At 38.3% G+C, this 21,697-nt stretch overlaps 1 protein-coding gene across 1 annotated transcript in view; it reads right to left on the bottom strand.

The window, feature by feature from the left end:
• LOC306870488 (netrin receptor DCC-like) overlaps nt 1–21,697 on the bottom strand; it is a gene marked incomplete at both ends in the record, with an annotated part of 131,807 nt that overhangs the window by 57,276 nt on the left and 52,834 nt on the right. Inside the window, 5 exons of the mRNA XM_079417801.1 lie at nt 3,006–3,055; nt 7,724–7,862; nt 8,143–8,291; nt 9,621–9,775; nt 11,391–11,622. Of these exons, the coding sequence (XP_079273927.1) occupies nt 3,006–3,055; nt 7,724–7,862; nt 8,143–8,291; nt 9,621–9,775; nt 11,391–11,622 (725 nt within the window). The remainder of the gene's footprint in view (nt 1–3,005; nt 3,056–7,723; nt 7,863–8,142; nt 8,292–9,620; nt 9,776–11,390; nt 11,623–21,697) is intronic.

Raw genomic sequence — 21,697 nt, 5'->3', positions numbered from 1 at the left:
TCAGCTCTTTTTATTGTCTTATTCTTTTAGACTGTCATCCACTTTCTCTCGTCTGTTGTGAAGCACATAATTAATCTGGAGGGTAAATAGCTCAACTTTATATTCCACAAACGAGCCTCTCGACTAAATCCTAATGGAAAGAAAAGCAAGCTAACGACTCATAAAATCGATAAATATTTAAGATGCTGTCACTGTTGCTGGTGTGGACTCTGCCCTCTCGCCGGCTGTTTTCCTTTATAGAGGCCATCCGTCTGATTCTGCCATTAATAACCACTAGCAGCGCAGCAAATGATGCACAAATAGACAGTTTAATTTTCCAGTGAAAAATGAAAATGTTTGAGTCTGAAAACGAACCTGCTGAACATGATGCATCGCCGTGCCTCTGCCAGCTAGAAAAGAGCATGTTTGGTGAAATATAGTTGTGAATTTGGACCGAACTTACCATTGCGTTCATATTTAATTCTTAAGAATATTAGAGAGAGTCATTAGCGTCAGGGTCGCACATCCCACGTAATACTCAGTAAAACGCCTGATGATTTTCAAAGATGGATTCCCAATGCTCACTGTTGATGATTTAACGGCCGTGAGCTGAGCTGATGTGTGATAGAGACGGGCTGCTGCTCAATCTAATGTCACAATCATCATTCTGCAGCGCGTCAGACGAACAGAATGCATTCTGGGCTCTTTTGTTGGTCTTTGGATGGGCAGAAGCGCAGCAGCATACAATGAAACCCAATTTCCTCTCATAAACAATCTGTTATCGGGCTGCTCAGACAAAACAGCTCATTACAGTGTGACGACTGGAGGACACACACAGACACACACACACACACACACACACACACACACACACACACACACACACACAGACACACACACACACACACACACACACACACACATGTTTGTTTTTGTGGTTTATGGGGACTCTCCATAGGCGTAATGGTTTTTATACTGAACAAACTGTGTGTGCTATTGCCCTACACCAACCCTACACCTAAACTTAGCCCTCACAGGAGACTTTGTGCATTTTTAGATTTTCAAAAAAACACCATTTAGTATGTTTTTTAAGCCTTTTGAATTACGGGGACATAGGCAGTGTCCTCATAAACCACCTTCATATTGTAATACCTCTGTCATACCCATGTCATTATACACATTTGTGTCCTCATAAACCACATAAACACGCACACACACACGCACACACACACACACACACACACACACACACACACACACAGACAGACACACACACACACACACACACAGACACAGACACACACACACACACACACACACACACACACACACAGACACAGACACACACACACACACACACACACAGTTAACCAAAACCGGTCAAGCCACCTTTATTCTATAGCACTTTATACAATTCTGATCGTTTCAAAGCAGCTTCACTGTGATAAAACTACACCATTATCAATCGTCATCATTTAATGAAATGAAGCCGAATAAAATCAAATATATATACTAGATGAAAATTTCTAAAATGAAAATTAGAAATGTTGCATTAGCAACTGACTGAACACAAATGTAGAAGAACTAAAATTACTAATACATTTTTTAAAATAGAAATGTAAACAATAATAGAAGTAATTCAAATGACAAAAAAGCAAATAACAAAATTAATAAAACTTTAAAATTAAAATGAAATCTGAGAACATGACAATAAAAGCTAAATCAAAATATTAATAAATACCAATATATAATAGTATATAAAGAATATATTTATTTATTTATAATTGAATGGAAATGAGAAATGTTGCTACTAGCTGTTACATGTATGATCTGGTTTAGTTTAGTTTCTGTCTCCGTCTTCCTGCCTCGTTTGTTTCCATGGTTTTTGATTAATTAACCTGTTTTCTGTTCCTCCCTGATTACGTTCAGTATTTTAAGCCTGTGTTCTCCCATGTTCCTTTGTCTGCTATTATTTTGGATTTATGTTTGGTTGAGCCCTTTTCAGTCATTGGATTATTAAAAGCAACTCTTTGATTTGGACTCCTTCGTCGTGCGCTTTGTTTTATACACACCAGAGCCCTAACACTAGCTGAGAAAATGTTTAAGCAGAAGTACTAAAATTGAATTTTATTACATTGAATTGAATACACTGATTTAAATCAATGTCTAGTTTAAAAATGACAAAAATTAAGTAATATAATTACTAAAACTTGAATAAACTGAGAATAAGAAAATAAACTAATTCAAAATATATTAATAAATCAATATTTAATATATCTAATATAAACACTAGTACTGTATATAATAGTATTTAAATAAAAAAATATAATGCCATTATATAATTAAAAAATACAAATATATAATAACTGAATTGATAATATCAAAATATAAAATATTGAGAAATTCTTGACATGACAGAGATAAATTCTTAGAATTAGAACTGCTTTTTACTATTATAATAGAGTATAATATAAAATAATGAATGTGAAATACAGTGCATGCTCTTGATGATGATATGATGATATGTGTAATATCCTGTCACCCGTGTGTGCGCTGGACCTCACAGAAATGACATTCGTCCTGAAATTAAATCAGTGCATGAGTGTTTCCGAGCTTGTGTGTTTTACACAGATCTGCTCTCTTCACAGGGTCGCTGTGTGGACATCTGACGAAATCAATCAATCCAGTGAATCCAATCCAAACCTCTACAGTTCAGACTGACCGGGATCTCTGCATATCATCTGTAGTTGTCTCATGAGTGGAAATAATGTGTGTTTGACTGCTCCAGTGTTGGTTTATCAGAGCTTGACTGATATAAACAAACATACACTAATGTGAATGAATAATGAATGAAGCCCTGCTGAGCGCTCTTCATAACACACACATGCTCAACACAACCATACAGAGCTCAAATCAAGACTCAAGCTTCAGGAAAACACTTCAGACTCATTTGAGCACAAGACAGTCACCTCTTGTGTTTTGCAGCATAATTAATACTGAGTGAATGCTGTTGAATCATAACTCACCCGTGAGTAGACGACTTCCAGTGAGATGTTCTGCGGTGGAGCGCTGGGCACTGCGGACACACAAACACACACCACAGTCATCAGGATCAACACTAATGCGTCCCACAGGTCACCTAATGGTCCTGGAGACAGTTAACTGGTTTAGTTAAGTTAGTGAATCTATCTCTCTCCAGCGGGACAGAAGCAGACAGATGTTCTTCCATCAGAGGAACACAATCAATCTGTAAATGAGGCTTCAGATAAACAGGCCGTATCTGAGACGCTCTGCAGGTCAGGAGGTTATCTGAGGACTCGCTGCATGAGTTTGGACTAATAGTTTGCAGACATTAATAATTAACCTAAAGACTGTGTGTGTGTGTGCATGCATGTGCACTTATGGTGTGTGCTTGTATATGCACGTGTGAGTGTGTGTGTGTGTGTGTGTGTGAGTGTGTCTGAATGCATATGAGTGTGTGTGTGTGTGTGTGTGTGTGTGTGTGTGAACAGAAGCATGTGTGAGAGAGTGTGTACATGCATGCGTGTGTGTGTGTGTGTCTGCATGCTTGTGTGTGTCTGCATTCATGTGTGAGCAAGTGTGTCCATACCTCTGTGTGTGCATGCATATCCAAATGCGTGAGTGTGTGTGTGTGTGTGTGTGTGTGTGTGTTTGTGTTTATGCATATGTGTGATTGTGTGTGCATGTGTGTGTGTGTTACGTGTGCATGCATATGTGTGTGTGTGTGCGTGTGTTTATGTGTGCATGCATATGGGTGTGTGAGTATTTGCGCATGCATATGGGTGTGTGTGTGTGCACGCAAATGCGTGTATGTATACATATGTGTGTGCATTGATATGTGCCTGTGTGTGCATGCATATGAGTGTGTGTGTGTGTGTGTGAGTGTGTGTGTGCGCGCGAGTGTGTGCATGCATATGTGTGTGCGTGAGTGTGTGTATGCATATAAGTGTGTGAGTGTGCATGCATATGTGTGTGTGCATGCATGCATATGAGTGTGTGTGTGTGTGTGTGTGTTTGTGTTTATGCATATGTGTGATTGTGTGTGCATGTGTGTGTGTGTTACGTGTGCATGCATATGTGTGTGTGTGTGCGTGTGTTTATGTGTGCATGCATATGGGTGTGTGAGTATTTGCGCATGCATATGGGTGTGTGTGTGTGTGCACGCAAATGCGTGTATGTATACATATGTGTGTGCATTGATATGTGCCTGTGTGTGCATGCATATGAGTGTGTGTGTGTGTGTGTGAGTGTGTGTGTGCGCGCGAGTGTGTGCATGCATATGTGTGTGCGTGAGTGTGTGTATGCATATAAGTGTGTGAGTGTGCATGCATATGTGTGTGTGTGTGTGCATGCATGCATATGAGTGTGTGTGTGTGTGTCTGTGTGTGTGTGCATGCATATGTGTGTGCATGGATATAAGTGTGTGCGTACATGCATATGTGTGTATGTATGCGTGTATGTGTGTTTGTGTATGAGTGTGTGTGTGTGCGTGTAGAATGCCATCACACAATTTCATTAGCGTGACACGAAGGCCTTTAATTAAGCAGTGAAATGGGGAAGGAGCAGCAGCGGCTCATTTGAATCATTCTGTCGCGTGTCTCTAATGGAAGCTGACACGCAATAAATTCCCACAGCCTCTTATAGCCGCGCTGAAGATAATGCAAAGAGACACTGCGGCCAATGAGAGAAAGACACGTGCGGGTTAAGCTGCTCGCACAGACATCTGGAGAAAATCACGCCAATATGAGACAAAGAATCAGAGGAGTGCATGATGGGAATGGATTGGAGCGAGTGGGAGAATGCAGCAGGTCTGAGCAGCATGTTAAGAAGCTCGCACTCGTCTCGCTGTCTCTCTTAAAGAGCCACGTGCTGCACCTCCCCATTTTACATCAGCTATAAACCAGTGCTCCACTGATGGGATTTTTAATGACTGGTGCTGATTTCAGCACTGCAGGCTTTTACATTACATAATAGAGAGAAATTCACAAAACTAATTTAAATATTACATCAGGCTTATGAAATAAAATATATAATATAATATAATATGTTTTCCTCATTTGTCATTTTAGTTAAAAGCATCTTCTAAATAAAATAAAAGGTAGTCTGTCCTTATCTCTGCATCATCTGAATCTACAGCATGACACTGACAGGATAATATAATATAATATCATTCTTGATTTTAGTGTATGCCACTTTAGATAAAAACATCTCCTAAATACTAAAATAAAATAAAGAAAAAAACAAGGAAGAAAAAAATAAATACATAAAATAAAATAATAATAAAAAAAGAATGTCCATGCACATCTCTGTGTCCCGTGACACATCTCTATAGGAATCTACAGGCTCCATTCAAACAATTCAAGCTGGGTGATGCTGATAAGAGCCAGTGATTGAATCTTTGAGAATTACTGCAAACATAATCCTGAGGTTAACACATAAATCAATAGCCTGATGTTAGACAGCTAATGAGAAGGGCTGCTGGGAAATATAACCCGCTTTAGCATTCAAACACCGCTGTGGCACTGAGCTGCTTCTAAAACAGTTTACCTTCAGGCTACAGAGAAACAGCAAGAGACGAACAGACGGACAGCATTCAACTTTAACATCAGAAAACTCAAGCTACATCGGCTCCAGCAGATTCAGACAATGCACAGAGCAGGACAGACTTTTATTTTATTTTATTATTCCAAATGAAAGCGCACGCAGCTTCTCCTGGACAAATGTGATGCAGCAATATCAGAATACATTGTGACAAACTGAGCCAAGATGGCGACTACGAATAAATATATTAATTTTCTGATCAGGAAGGTGTGTGTGTGTGTGTGTGTGTGTGTGTGTGTGTGTTTTCTCTCTCTCTCTCCCTCCAGGGACTCTAATTGAATTCAAGGGAAGATCCCGGCTGCTTCTTGAATGCAGACGCGGTCAAGCTGCAAACAAATCAAACGTGTCTCAAACGTCTCCTGTCAGACTGTCAGAGTTGAGTGACACGCCGTGAAATTGATTGACGCTTCAGATGTGACGGCCTGAATATTACTGCCACATCAAAGCCGTCATTAGTGTGTGATTAACTGGATGGCTTATGGAAACATCTCCTGAACGGCGTGACCCGATCGCAGTCATGAATCATGGATTTGTTAGAGACTGGAATATGTGTTTCAGTGCTGAAGGAACAGACAAACAGACAACAGGAATCATGATGAGCTCAAATCCTTCTGGGAAGTTCATACTCATCAGCTGTGAAGTCAAAATTAGGTCAGATGCATTAAAAACACTTGGGTTGGAGCAAGATTATTATAACTAACTAAACCAAAAATAAAAACATTAGAAAAACAATTGCAATACTTGTAAACTGAAATATAATAAAATATAAAAAAAGTTTTATTTCAGGCAGGGTTATTATAGTTAACTAAAACTGAAACTTGAATAACTAAACTAAAATTACAAAACTGAAAATTTTGAAACTAAATTAAAATATATATATTTCAGGCAGGGTTATTATCGTTAATTTGAAAAACTTGAATAACTAAACTGTCACAAATCCGGTTCATGGTCTTCCGTCCGACTGCCACAAGAGGTCGCCTCTCCATCATATTGACTCTCACACCACACATCACACTGGACTGCATTTCCCATCATCCATTGCACTGATGACACACACACACAGCTGAATGCACTGATCACACCTGAGAATTATCACACAATCACACACCCTACTTAAACCATGGACTTCCTTTCACAGATCGCCGAGTATTGTCTAGCGGTTAGCGCTCTCCTAGTGTTAGCTATGGACCAAGCCTTTCCGTGTTTGTTTTGTGTTCAGTCTCCTGTATTGTTCTGCGTTTATCACTCTCCAAGTGTTAGCTGCTTTACGGAGCCATTCCTAGTTTCCGTTACTTATTTTAGTTTAATTCTAGTCTTTTCGTGTTGCCTTGTATCTTGGATTAACCCTTTGCCTTCCATTTGGACTCTGTTTGCCCCTGCCTGGACCACTGCTCGTGTACCTGGATTACCCCTCTTGTCAAGCCCTGTGGATATTGTTCGCCGATCGAAGACCACACCGGTTTACTTGAGTACTCATCTGTCTTGCTCTCAATATACCTGTTTGCCATTTGTTCGACCCTGCCTGTGTTTTTGACCATGTCTATTAATAAAAGCTTGCACATGGATCCGCACGCCTCACGTTCGCCATGTTACATAAACTAAAATTACGAAACTGAAAAAAAAAAAAAAAAAAACATTAAAACGTTAGCTAGAATTAAAATGAAAATGAAGAAAAAAAAAACTAATTTCTAGTTTTTATTTAGTTTATTTTTTATTTAATCTCGGGTACAACTAAAATAAATCAAAACTTAAATATGACCAAAAACTATATAGACATGTAAAAAAACAAACACACAATGAAATTACTAAAACTTTAACCAAAAAAGGTTTTTTAACTCTACATCTACAAAATGATGACTAAAGAATGTGTATCAGGTATTTTTGCTGTTTTGTGTTATATTGAAATTATGAAGGTGCTGTAAATGAACTAGTTAAATTAATTTCAACAAATTTACCATCCATACAGACGCTGCATTTTTTGTGTCTGAGATGTTTTCTCACTGACATGAACCAGTCTCTGAGCTTTCCCAGTCATAATTACGGGTTTGTGGTGTCGTTCACGTGCGTTTGACTCGTAAACGCAATCTTCCTGAGCTGAGCTGAGCTGCTGGACGAGTCTTACCGTCTGAGAGTGTGGTGATGAGCGTGTCTGTGTCGGAGAGGCCGGGCCCGTGTCGATTGACCGCCAGCACTCGCAGCGAATACTCAGTGAACTTCTTCAGTCCCTCCATCCTGTAGCTCTGACCCACCACCTCCACGTTCTGACCAACAGAGGGAAACAAGCACCGGTCACAACACATTATGCTAATGAGCCTTCAGTGAGCCCCGTCTTACAGACATCACCGACCAATCACGAGCACTCAGCAGTCAGGCTTCTGTAATAATGTATCGTAATAATTTCTAATTCTAACTTTTCTAATGTGAGAATGAAACAGGTCAGACTTCTGTAATAATACGAATAAACTGACTTTTTAAAGATATATTAACCAGGTTTTTTTCAGTTTCAGTTTTTCAGTGTTTGTTAGTCAGGTGGACCCTGACCTGCTCTTTTCCACTGGACGTCTCGGTCCAGAGCAGTCTGTAGCTCTGGATGGGGCCGCTGGCGTGGGACGGAGGATCCCAGGACGCTTGGATGGAGGTTGGAGACGCAGCTTCTGCCCGCAGGTTCTCCACTGGACCAGGAACCAGAACTACACCAACAATCACATCCGGATCGAACAGATGAGAAACACTGCCTCTTCATGGCTTTGAATGTAATGCAAAAGTGTTGTTTGATTTGCTGATCTGGCTGATGTTTTTTTTCAATATTTTGAGTGAGATTTTTATATTTGGTTTTATTTTTTGGGGATTTTGCTGATATTTGTATTGGTGTGTTTTTCCATTCTTTGTTACAATTAACAACTTTTGTATTTAAAAACAACAAACTTGGGGAAAAACAGTTAATCTTTATTTTAAGGTGTCCTTGTTACAGTGTAATTATAGATTTAAGTACTGAGTAATATTAATGAACTACATGTACTTACTATGTGGTTAGGGTTAGGATTTGGCTTAGATTTATTTGCATGTAATTCTGCATGATGTATTGTTATTATAATAGTAAGTACATGTAACGTGTAACAAGGCCACCTTAAAATAAAGAGTTACCGAAAAAACTATATAGGCAAAAAATAATAAAAATTACATTGCTAAAGCTAACTAAAATTAAAAACAGAAAATATAAAAATAAAGCTAATTTAAACATTATTCAAATTTAATTTAATTTTTAAACTACTATAAAAAGTCTTATTTTTTTGTTGGGTGTTTTAGTCATTTTTTTATTTTATTTTATATTTCTTTTTTTTAAATATGCCTATAGAACTTTTAAGTTTCAGCTTTTCATTTCTGTTTATTTAGTTTTAGTTATTTTAGAATGTCAACTTAAACTACATGAAAACAAGAAATGTTGACATGTAGCTGAAATAAAAGTTTGTTTCTTTAATATTTTTATTTATTTATTTATTTTGGATGAGTAGTGATTTTTTATGCTTTTAGTTCAGGATAACTCTGTTTCAGATACAGGAACATCTGAGATGAATGTCAGTGCTGTGAGATAACAGATAACACATCTAAAATGGTCTGTATGCAGATGAGCTCTACATTTACATCAAATTCATATTTCAGAGCTGAAGTGTGTTCGTCTTTCTGGCTGTTTGTGAGAAAGAGCTGCAATCTGGACAGGAAAGGTCAGACGGCTCAATCTTAGCACACGCTCTTCATTAGAAAGGTTAAAGAGCTTGAGTGTGTGTGTGTGTGAGATAATATAATGAAATCTTTCACTCTGCTCCTCTGTGTGTCTTCAGGAGGAACTAGAGCATTATGGGATGTTTCAAACATCTGCACAGGACTGCTGACATTTACAGAGATCTGCAGCATCATCACAATCAGCAAATACTCTCAGAGTGACTGTGATGTCTTCACATGTTCTCCAGACAGTACAGTACATGTTGTGGTGTGTATTTTGAGTTCAGTGGATCTCTTACGCTCGGGTTGCGTGGACAGTCGGATGGCCTCTGAGCTCTCCCCGGGCCCCTGCTCGTTATATGCCACCACCCTGAAGGAGTAAGTGGCCTCGGGTCTGAGATTACTGACCGTCAGCTGCAGACTCTCGGCCTCCGTCATGTTCACGCTGCGCTCTCTGACAAACACACACACACATCAGCGTTTAGACGGTCAGTCAAATAACATGTTCAATCAGTGACACAATCAGATCTACACTCTAACATGAATGCATTAGTAAACACACTTTGCTCATCTGCACATATGTTGGCTAATTTTGTTCATCTATTCATTTATCAGTGAGAAAATAATGCTTTTAACACTGCTTTACTGTTTGAGTCTTGATAAATGTGAAAAATGAACACTAAACATGAAAAATAAACATTGTACACAAGCATTTGATAATGTTAGCATTTAACACATTACAACAAAGTCTAATTTTTGCATCTTAATCCATGTATTTTATTGCGTCCTCAATAAGCACCATTTTTGAAGAGTGCGCATGTGCAGGGAACCCCGGAGTATGACGTAAGAGGGAACCCACGATGAATCAAACATCAAATAAAGCAAAATGACAGGGAACAAAAAATTGTAAATTTTCAGAACTCAGAAGACTACGGAGGGTAGTCCGGACTGCTGAGCGAATCATTGGTACAACCCTCCCCACTCTCCAAGAACTGTACTTATCCAGAGTGAGCAAAAGGGCTGGTAAAATCACTCTGGACCCCTCACATCCAGCACACTCCCTCTTTGAACTGTTACCGTCTGGTCGACGCTACAGAGCTCTGAGCACCAGAACGACCAGACACAGGAACAGTTTCTTCCCTCAGGCAATCCATCTCATGAACACTTGACAATAAAACGCGGAACACACAACTCTATTATACATTATTTATTCATCACACTTATTTTTTATTTTATTTTTATTTTTTCAAATTTGCACATATCAGACCTGTAGACACATAATTATCTATATTATATATTGTGTTTTTGATGTTTTGTACATTGCCTACTTGGATATTTGGATATTATTTTTTATTATTCGTGTCCTGACCTGTTGCTGTCTTTCTGTTGCACTAGAGCTTCTGTCACTATAACAAATTCCTCGTATGTGTAAACATACCTGGCAAATAAAGCTCTTTCTGATTCTGATTATTTTAAGTCAAGAAGAACCACTACTGTAGATATATTGCTCATTGTTCAGCTCATGTAAAGGTAAGGAAAGGGAAAGGGAAGTAATGTGTGGCCAAGTATGGTGACCCATACTCTGAATTAGTGCTCTGCATTTAACCCATCTAAGTGTACACTCAGTAGTGAACACACACCCGGAGCAATGGGCAGCCAATGCTGCGGCGCCCGGGGAGCAGTTGGGGTTTTGGTGCCTTGCTCAAGGGTCTCACCTCAGTCGTGGTATTGAGGCTGGAGAGAGTATTAGTTATTCACTCCCCCCACCTACAATCCCTGCCGGACCTGAGACTCGAACCCACAACCTTCAGGTTACAACTCTGTATCCATTAGGCCACGACTGCCCCCTATGTAGCTCATGTAATGCAGTAAACTAATGTCAGCATAATAATAAATATATAATGTATATAATAAACGTTATTATAAAGTAAGACAGACTGAGACAGACAACAATTCAATAATATTAAACATGTTTCTATGCGTTTACCAATGAATATTCATAATTCGGGATGGATTAGGATCTGATTGGTCGAAACATGATATTATTTCGGCCGCAGGTGAACACGTACCTGTTGATCCCTTCCTCAGAGAAGAAGATGCCGTAGGTCAGGATGGTTCCATGCGGCTCCCCTGGGGGCCGCCAGCCGAGGCGCACGAAGCGGCTGGACACGAGGACAGGGGCCACATCACGAGGAGCGGAGGGGAGGACGCCTGAGCTCGGGGTCACTGGTGGGGGAGGAGAGGAGTAAGTCAAAGAGGAAGTGCGGGGCAGCTGGGGGGGCAGGGTGGGGGGCGTGGCCTCTGTGACCGGGAAGGGTGGGGCAAGAGGGAGGGAGGGGCGGGGCATGTGAGGGGGCGGGACATGTGGAGGGGGAGGGGCAACACAACAGAACGAGAGGAGAGCGAGTAATGAAATGAAAAGATAAGGAAAGAAAACACACAAACAGAAGACATCAGGAAGAAAAGAAAAGAGAGCGATAAGGAAGATCACAGCATCAGAGATCAGGCAGCAGTAAAACACAGAGAATCAACACACACACAGATGAGCAGCCGAGATGACAGCGAGCGTTCGGTGAGATCACAGACAGACCACAACAGCATCAGATCCAGACCGGGATGAGATACACATGAATTCTGTCATTTGAAATCTAGATTCATCTCAGTCTGGACCCGTGAAGCTCTGTGTGTGTATGTGTGTGTGTTGATAGTGATTTCACAGTTCTGATGAGATTCTCTCAATGTCACACGACACATTCACACTCAAACACACAGACACACTCTCACCAGGGAATTACTGTTAACACACACACACACACATATACACACACACACACACAGTGGGTGTTGTAGTGATAAACAGAAGCGATGTTTCCTCACACACTCAGATTAAACACTCGACTGAAGCCAAACTCACACACATGCTGCTGAACAACCGCAAGACTCCACATTACTGTCAGCTTAATACACTACTGGTCCAATGTTTGACATTATTACAATTTTTTTTATGTTTTTGAAAGAAGTTTATTCTGCACATAAAGGCTTCATTTATTTGATCAAAGATACAGTAAATCAAAGCTGATCAAAGTTGTATTTTCAGCATCATTACTCCAGTCTTCAGTGTCACATGATCTTCAGAAATCATAATAATATACTGATTTACTGCTCAACAAACATTTCTGATTATTATCAATGTTGAAAACAGTTGTGCTGCACAATATTTTTGTGGAAACCGTGGCACATTTTATTTTTCAGGATTCACAGATGAATAAAAAGTTCAAATGAACAGTTTATTTGAAACATAAATCTTTTGTAACATTACACATGTCTGTACTGTCACTTTTGAATAATTTAATGAAAGTGACGTGACATACTGCCAAGTATGGTGACCTATACTCGTGCTCTCGTATATTCCTGCTCTGCATTTAACCAAAGTGCACACACACACCGTGAACACACACACACCGTGAACACACACCCGGAGCAGTGGGCAGCATTTATGCTGCAGCGCCCGGGGAGCAGTTGGGGGTTCGGTGTCTTGCTCAAGGGCACCTCAGTCGTGGTATTGAGGGTGGAGAGAGCGCTGGACATTCACTCCCCCCACCTACAATCCCTGCCGGCCCGAGACTCAAACCCACAACCTTCAGGTTACAAGTCCATCTCTCTATCCATTAGGCCACGACTTCATTAATGCATCCTTAATGAATAAAAGTATTAATTTCTTAACTGGCATTGTACATTATGTTACAGATTTGTGAATGAAACAGGATATTTGACTAGAAAATAATGTTTGTCTCCATAATGAACAGGATGGTGAAAGTCTTTCTGTATGACGGTGGATAATACACACATTAAGAGCTACCGATAATGTGATTTTTCTTACTTTATATAAATTCTGAAAACATATTTGAAAACATAAACATAGGTTCACCACGTGGTTATATTATAATTATTAAATTATTTTGCGTCCTCCACATAGTATTTTAGGTTTCGTCTGGGACTGAGGATGTCTCTTATTTAGATATTCAACCACAGCAAGCCCACTGATCTGCCACTTAACATCATATTAAGCAAAACCCAACCCATCGGTAGATAATATCAGTTCACACTCAGGCTTATGGCCTTGTTAGTTGTAGTGGGTGACTTACTATCCAAACTACGGATATCATAATTTTTAATGATCCAGCATCATCTATATTAAAGAGAAAGAATCACTTCATCCAAGGTTTGAATGAAATAGCCTTGACAGACTACTTACACACAACTACTGAAGCACTCTGTTCTCTCCATCGGACTCGTGTGTGTGTGTGTGTGTGTGTGTTTGAGTGTGTGTGTGTGTGTGTGAGGTATAGGGGGAAGCAGGCAGTGGATCAAACCACTGTGAGGCAAGGGGGGGGGCGGGGGCTCAAAACGTTTCTAAACTTTAAATGCTTTTCTTGTGTTTATATTGATGTATATTAATGTCCTGATTTAATTAGGGACTTACACAATTTAGTACAGCACTTTGGTCAACCAATTTGTTTTAAAACTGCTTTATAAATAAATTAAACTTGAAACTTGAAATGTTCTGAAAAAAAAAAAATGAAATTGCCATCTCGCCCCGTCCTAGTTTGTAGTCTTCTGCTCACAGGTGGTCAAAGCGTCCCAAATGTCATTGCTGTATTTCAGTGTAAGTGGCTCATTTCCGAGCACATGCTCCTCCTGACAATACAGAGAGCATTAGCGCTGGCGCTCCTGACGGTGAAGTACAACAGCCGCCGAGGAGCATGAGCGTTAATGCAATTGCGAGCCGCGGTAGAGACTACTATTCTGTGCAGCTGAACAGACAAATGTTCCCTGAAGACTCTGTACTCTAAGGTGAACATGAACATCAGGCCTTTCAGAGAGGATTTTCATCACAGTGGGGAGTGAAACTCTGAGAACATGGACTGAGCCGCTTCACAGGTTACTATAGTACAATCACAGATCATTACACGCCCCTCACGCATGCAGTATTTCATTCACACACGGTGAGCGATTCAGTGAGGTCCTGTTCGGTATAATTCATGTGCTTTTCATAACACATCATTTCTAATCCACTGTACATACAAATCATATTTCAGTGATCAAATATCATTTGGCTGTAATGAACAGGGAATTGAGCATTATATCATGGTAATTGGCTATTTGTATTTTCTGTTTCTGTTTATTTCACTTTTAAAGCACACATTAATACAACTATTGGTGCCCAAGGTGCTGTAAAAACTAAGTAAAACAAATAAAAACCAACAACATACAGAGATAAATTTGTGTCGTTTTAAGAAGGTCTGCAAGGTAAGGAGGTGCCAAACCATTTAAAGATTTAAAAACAAACAATAAAAGCTTGAATTCTATTTGGAAATGTATTGGCAGCCAATGAAGGGAAACTAGAACTGGTGTGGTGTGCTCTCATTTTCGAGAGCCTGCCAGCATCCTAGCTGCTGCATTTTGGACAGCCTGCAAACGCGACAATGCTTTTTGGCTAACTCTCATATAAAGGGAATTACAACATTCAAGCCTTGAAAAAATAAAGGCATGGATGACTTTCTCAAAGTCTTTAGAAGAAAGAAATATCTTTACCTTAGCCAAAAGTCTCAAGTGGAAAAAGCAGGATTTAACGACAGCATTAATTTGCATGTCAAATTCAAAAGCTTTATCAAATAAAACAACCATTATATCTGCGTATCGTCTGCATAACAGTGAAATGAGACATTATGCTTCTTAAAGATAGACCCCAAAGGGATATTTCATATATAGAGAAAAAAGTAATGGAGCAAGAATGGACCCTTGAGGGACGCCACAGGTGAGAAGAACTGAGGTAGATAAAAATTCACCAACATTAACTGCAAAGATTCTATTTGATAAATACGACTTAAACCACTGAAGAGCCACACCTTGAATTCCTGCATATTGCTCAAGACGAGAAACAGTATCAAACGCTGCACTAAGATCTAAAAAAACTAGGATTGCAGAGGCTCCAGAGTCAATGGTTAATAAAATATCATTGTAGACCTTTAAGAGTGCCGATTCTGTACTGTGTTTTGCTCTAAAACATGATTGGAAAACCTTGAGTACTGAATTTTTCTCTAAAAAGGGCTGTAATTGAGTGAAAACTACTTTCTCCAAAACTTCGGTCTAAAATTTGAACAAACCGTAGGATCTAAATAAGCTTTTTTAATAAGAGGCTGCACTATTGCATGTTTAAAATAGACAGGAACAGAGCCTGAGACCAAGCAACAATTTATTATCGTCATGACACTTGGACCAATAACACTAAAAGCGTGTTTAAAAATGCGAGTAGGGATAATATCTTGATGGCAAACTGTTGGCTTCAAATGTTCAATGATCTGCCCCAAGGTTTCATAAGATACAGGCTCAAACTGAAGAGCATGTAGATGGGGCTGATGAATCGTAATCCGGTAGTTGAATAGATGATCTAGTATCTTCAATCTTCTCAAAATATTTAAGACAATTTTCACAAGTTTGTAAAGAGGCATCAAGACAATCAGGAGCAGGAGGATTAATGACAAAATTTAACGTATTAAACAAAACTCTAGGTTCACGAGTTCGCACTAACATATAATATGATTGAGCAATTAGTAAGCATATTTGGCGTGTTGTCAGGAGGGAGGGCTCCGAGCTCGGGATGGAGCCTGAACCCAGAGAACTCGCCCCTCATCCCAAGAATGGGATGACATCTAGTTTGGAGTGCGGAGTTGGGCTGGAGGCGGGATGCTGGAAAACTGTCATAGAACAGAGGTGAGTTGGCTGTATATATATATATATATATATATATATAAACACCTGATGTGCTTGTTAAGGTGATTATCTGATCGTGCTCCTCCCGAACCTTGTTAATAAAACATCAGTTGGTGCCGATTTTTTTCAATAACATTAGAGAAATAATTTACCCTCACTCTATTTAATGCAGCATAATTATAAAATCTTTTTTATTTATTGATTTATTGATTAAATAAGATGCAAACTCCTCCAGATCCAAACTCTTTTCCTTTACATATCACCACTGTTTAATAGTATCTGAATTCTGACTCTGAGCTGGAAATATTCATTAAAAACATCCTGAAAGCGTACATATATATTAGAGTAAGAAGATGAATGTAAATGCATGTTTAGATGAATCACTGGTGATTAAATGTACAAGAACAGTCAATCATTCCGCTCTATGATCTTTATGAAATAATAAAGCGTGTGTTTGTTTATCTGAAGTGAGCGGTACAGATCAAACCTCATCTTGACCTGCGTCTCAAACACTGTAAGACTGTAAAACTGAACATCAAACGCAGCTTCAACTGAATCCACTTAAAAACTACCTTCACGACCCTGATTCCATCGAGACGCTCAACACACACCGATGAACACAATGCAGACGGGTTCAACGTGTGTCACGCTTACATTCATCTCTGCTTCGTCTCACACACACACACACACACACACGTTTACTCAGCTATCTAAATGGGGATATTCTATAGGTGTAATGTTTTTTCTACTGTACAAACCACATATTTTATTGCCCTACACCAACTGCAAACCTAAACCCACCCCTCACAGAAAACTGCAGGCATTTTTACAATTTAAAAACAAAAACAAAATTTATTTAGTTTACAAATGAGGACATCCCCAACAGGAGGTTTGTAGAGATCATGTCAGGTTTGGCTCACTTTTTGGGTACAAATCTGTTCCCAAAATATTAATGTTAATAGGTACACACACACACAAAGATAAAAGGCATGTTTATCACGCTAAAATTAATTTATGGAAAGATGCCTTAATTAAACTAGATCATTTAAAACTATTACTTTTGTACAACAATTATCATCGTTATTTTTAAAACATGACTTTTCAAAGTTGTAAATAAAATAAAGATTATTGGACTGTTAAAAGAAAATACTATTTTTAGACATGACCTCTTTAATGTCTTACAATCTTAATTTTTTATTTAATTTTCTTTTTTTAATTACATTGAGTATTTAATGGATCCATCCGCTGATCCACAAGATCAAGGGAATATCAGACGAAAAATATATTTCAAGCAGCATCTTGGAAGTGTCACTTGCAGCGCAACTGAAAAAAGATAAAAGTTCAAATAATAAAAATAACAAACAAATAAAAAAACAATCATTTTTTTAAGTTGTAAATAAAATGATTATTGGAGTCAGTCCTTTTACTTCAGCATTTCATGTTCACTTCAAAGTGTTAATGACTGCTTCTTTGTAATTATTTGAGGAATTTGCTGGCGGTTTCTGAGTGAAGATGGTTTGAGAGTAAATCCTGCATGAGGTTGTGTTTATAATGTGAATGTGTGTGAAACTGGAGGTGACACTCGCAGTGCCGTCTCGTTTGTTTTGCACGGTGAAACTGCAGCACTATCAATCTCAGACTCAATCTATTCTCTTTCCAATTTAGTGCATCCCGTCCCAGGCATCCGTCTTCCTGCTGAAATACTCCATCAAAGCAGGCTGGGTTTCTGAAGCGTTTCTGTCTCTCGGTTATAAAGCGGACAGCGAAGGAACATTAGTGTGAGATGGACAATATTTCCTTCTCCGTCCCGAGCGCGAGCGCAAACACTGGCCCACAGCTTTATAAAGGTGTGCCGGGGGCTCCATTAATAACGGGACGGTCATTAGAGAGCTGGAGATCCATCGTTCAGATCGAATGCTCCTGGACTTCAGAGCGCCTCCAGATAACAGAAGATGAATACAGAAGAGTCAGGGCTTCTGCTCTTCCTCTGGAGCACGGATCGCTTTCTCAAGCGTGTGACAGACGTGTTACAATCCCATCAAACCATCAGAGACATGAAACATCTCATGCATCTACTGGAGCTGATGACACATATATATATTACACACATATTCATAACTCCTAAATGTTAAATAGAAAGTTAAACATTACAGATTCATAATCTTCAACATCAACGACTAATATCCAATGATAAGTATTATACGTATATCAAACTGTACACATATAGATGAATAAAGTCATGCATACTGATATAAATCTCATCTGGTTGATATTTTATATCTCCAAATTAATGTGACTATAAGAAATAGATGTTAGAAAATTTGAATTATATATTTTTTGTAAATTAGCTTTAAAATAATGTGCATTATGAAGAGAGATCTACAAATAAAATTATGTGACTTGATAGTAATAAATGAAATAATGGACAATTATACAATCATATCAAATGTAAAGTATATAATATACAATTAATATATAATATACAAAATAAAACAAGTCTAGTTAAATCATCAAGGCATGAGTATCACAGTTTTTCTCTTCACAAGCTAGATTTTTATTGTATTTTACTGTACACTTATTATTATTAGCCATAAATAATTTACATATCATGAATATTGAATATTCCACCAGCTATAATCCATATTATAAGATATTTTATAGAAACATTAAGATTATTAATTTCCGTAAAGCTATTTTGAAACAATACATGTTGTAAAAAGAGATATACTAATAAAAATTATATTCATAATTTTGAGATAATACACAATTATACAAACATATTAAATACAAAGTTATATAATACAAAAGTAATATATTATGCAAAATTAAGTAGCGTAAAAGTCTACTTAAATCATCAGGTTGTTTTTAACAGGTTTTCACTTGATTATTTCAACTAGACTTTTACTTCTTTTTGTTTTTTTAAATGATCACTAATATATATTGAATATTGAACCATCAATATCACCAGCCATAATCCACATTATAAAATATTTTATAGAAACATCAGCATTATTAATCTCTGTAAAGCTGCTTTGATATACAAATAATACTGTTATAAAACACAATTACACCTATAAAAAAATATATAATCGTAGCGGGTCTAGACTAGAGTCAGTCTGATGTTTAATATCTGTGATGGTTTGATGGGATTGTGACACGTCTGTCACGGTCGACTACAATCCAGAACAAAATACATTTACTACAATCAATTTACATCATTTTAAAGCTCATACATAAATATTGAGCTACACATCAAATAATGTGAAAATCATCACCGGGTGACGTTGAATTAACTCTACGCATTCATACACGCGGCTCCAGAAGCTTTCATTTCCACCGTCCATCTACAGTCAAGCACACTGATGAATTTAATTGGTGAAAGGTAACGTCTGATTTAAGACAAGTGCTTCCGATGAGGTCAAAATATGACCTGACAGTTAGTTAGCAGGTTACAGAGCCCTAGTTAGTTCCAGATGAGTGTGGATGCATGTTTAGTGTTCATCATCTCAAACATCTGTATGTGTTTCAGCGATGGATCGCAGCACTCTAATCTGGCCATCGGTGCACTCCTTCATTACTCTTATGAGACGACTCATTTCAGAGCCTCGTCAGTCAGAGAGAAGGAACGAATCACACCGGCTCTAATTTACACAATAATAATCATTTGGCAGCTCAAGCATGCAGATAATCGGATGAGCGTCTGATTGAAAGCTCCAGTGGAGCGTGAACACGGCTGTGACTGATGCCTATGACACAAAGCTTTCGTTATTCCATCGTACTCTGAACCCACGCACAGATCAACTCCGCATTTGGAATCACAGAATACAGGTTCAGCTCAGAAAAACACAAAGACAGGAAAGCTTGTTTCCGCAATTGGATAAAAACGGTAACTGTGATTTGTGTCTTAGAATTCTGACCTTTTCTTGCAAATGCGAGCTTATTATCTCACAATTCTGAATTAGAAATATAAAGTCACAATTCCGAGAAAAAAGTTGAAATTGTGAGATAAACTTTCAATTGCAAGATATAGTCAGAATTGTGTGAAAAAGTCACAATGGCAATATATTTATATCTCACATAACTGTGACACACACACACACACACACACATAACTGTGACACACACACACACACACACATAACTGTGACACACACCACACACACACATAACTGTGACACACACACACACACACACACACGTCTCAGATGGGTTCAGTGATGACTCTGTCTGTCCTGTGAGGGACGGTGGGTCAGTCTGTCTCAGCAAACCCACGGCTTCATCATCAGCTCCTTCAGTTCGGCAGATCCACTGACCGTAGGACAACATCACAGCCCAAACCTGCTCATCCAGCTTCAGCATCACAGACTCCATATTCAATAAAACAAGTATTATTGTTCTTAAACATGAAGTCATTTCAGCATCACCAAACAGAAGCGAGTTAGAAGCTGTCAGCCGGGCCACTCAAACAAGTATATCTCCTGATTCTGTATATTAAACCAAACTACTACTCAACACAGAAAAAATACACAATTTGAGAACTACAAAATCACACATTTTTATTAATTTATAAGTTATGTTGCATTTATATAAAGCTAAGAATTAAGAATGTCTAGTTCACTATGCAAATACAAAAAATGGTAGATAAAATATAAGGTAAAAATATGCAACAAAATGAATACTTTGTTTATGAAATCTATGAAACGGTGTAAGGTATGTAAGGTGTGATTTGCAGTTGTGTATAAAGGTCATAAGAAATTTTAAGCAACTGTTGTTTTTGCATCATTTATGTAGATTCAATTTAGTAGTGGAAGTGATGTTTGTGCACTTAAAATAAGCTGAAGCATCTCCGAAACGTCAATATAAAAACACTTTATATCCAATCAGAGTGAGCTAATATAGACAAGTGTCCCATCCCCTAATTATTTGTTTGACATTATGTTTTAATTATACGGTTTTGTATTTTAATTATCACTAAACCCGTATTTGATTGCTATTAGCTTATAAGCCTCAAGCAAAGTTAGTAAGAGTCTGACACAGGTTCAACACGCAGAGTAGGTTTGTTTTGTGTGAAAACAGGACTGAAGGCAGACTGCTGAGAGAAATTATATGAAAGTATGTATGCTTGAATTAATTGTATGAATGCATGACAGGGCATTTGCTTTTCATCTTCCCAGCATGTAATGCATAATAAAGCAGTGTTTATAAATGCAGCACTGCTTTGTTTAGGGAAACAGCTCTATTTCTGCTGTTCTTTAAGCGCCACCTGCTGTCAGACAGTGGAGTTACATTCACATTCAGCCTGTCTGCCGTTTCTGTTCAAACCAATGCCAAAATCTGATCAAATGTTTGTTGCAAATCTTAACTTAGCAAATCTAAATCTTAATAATAATCGACTAACTGTTAGTCGACGAAAAGAGTCTTGGTAGACCAAAATTTTATTAGTCGCAGAAAAAAAAAAATCTAGTGGTGCTCAATCTAATGTTAACCTAGAAAAATGTGTGCTTTTCAAGTGTCTGTGCGGAGTCTGAAAGCTGAAAATTAGTGCTCTTAAAATACATTTTTGGTCATACAGATAAGAGTAATACATCTTTTGAATCTCTCT

This window comes from Barbus barbus, assembly GCF_936440315.1.
Source record: "Barbus barbus genome assembly, chromosome: 5".
NCBI lineage: Eukaryota > Metazoa > Chordata > Actinopteri > Cypriniformes > Cyprinidae > Barbus > Barbus barbus.
This window is presented reverse-complemented; position numbering and strand designations above follow the sequence as displayed.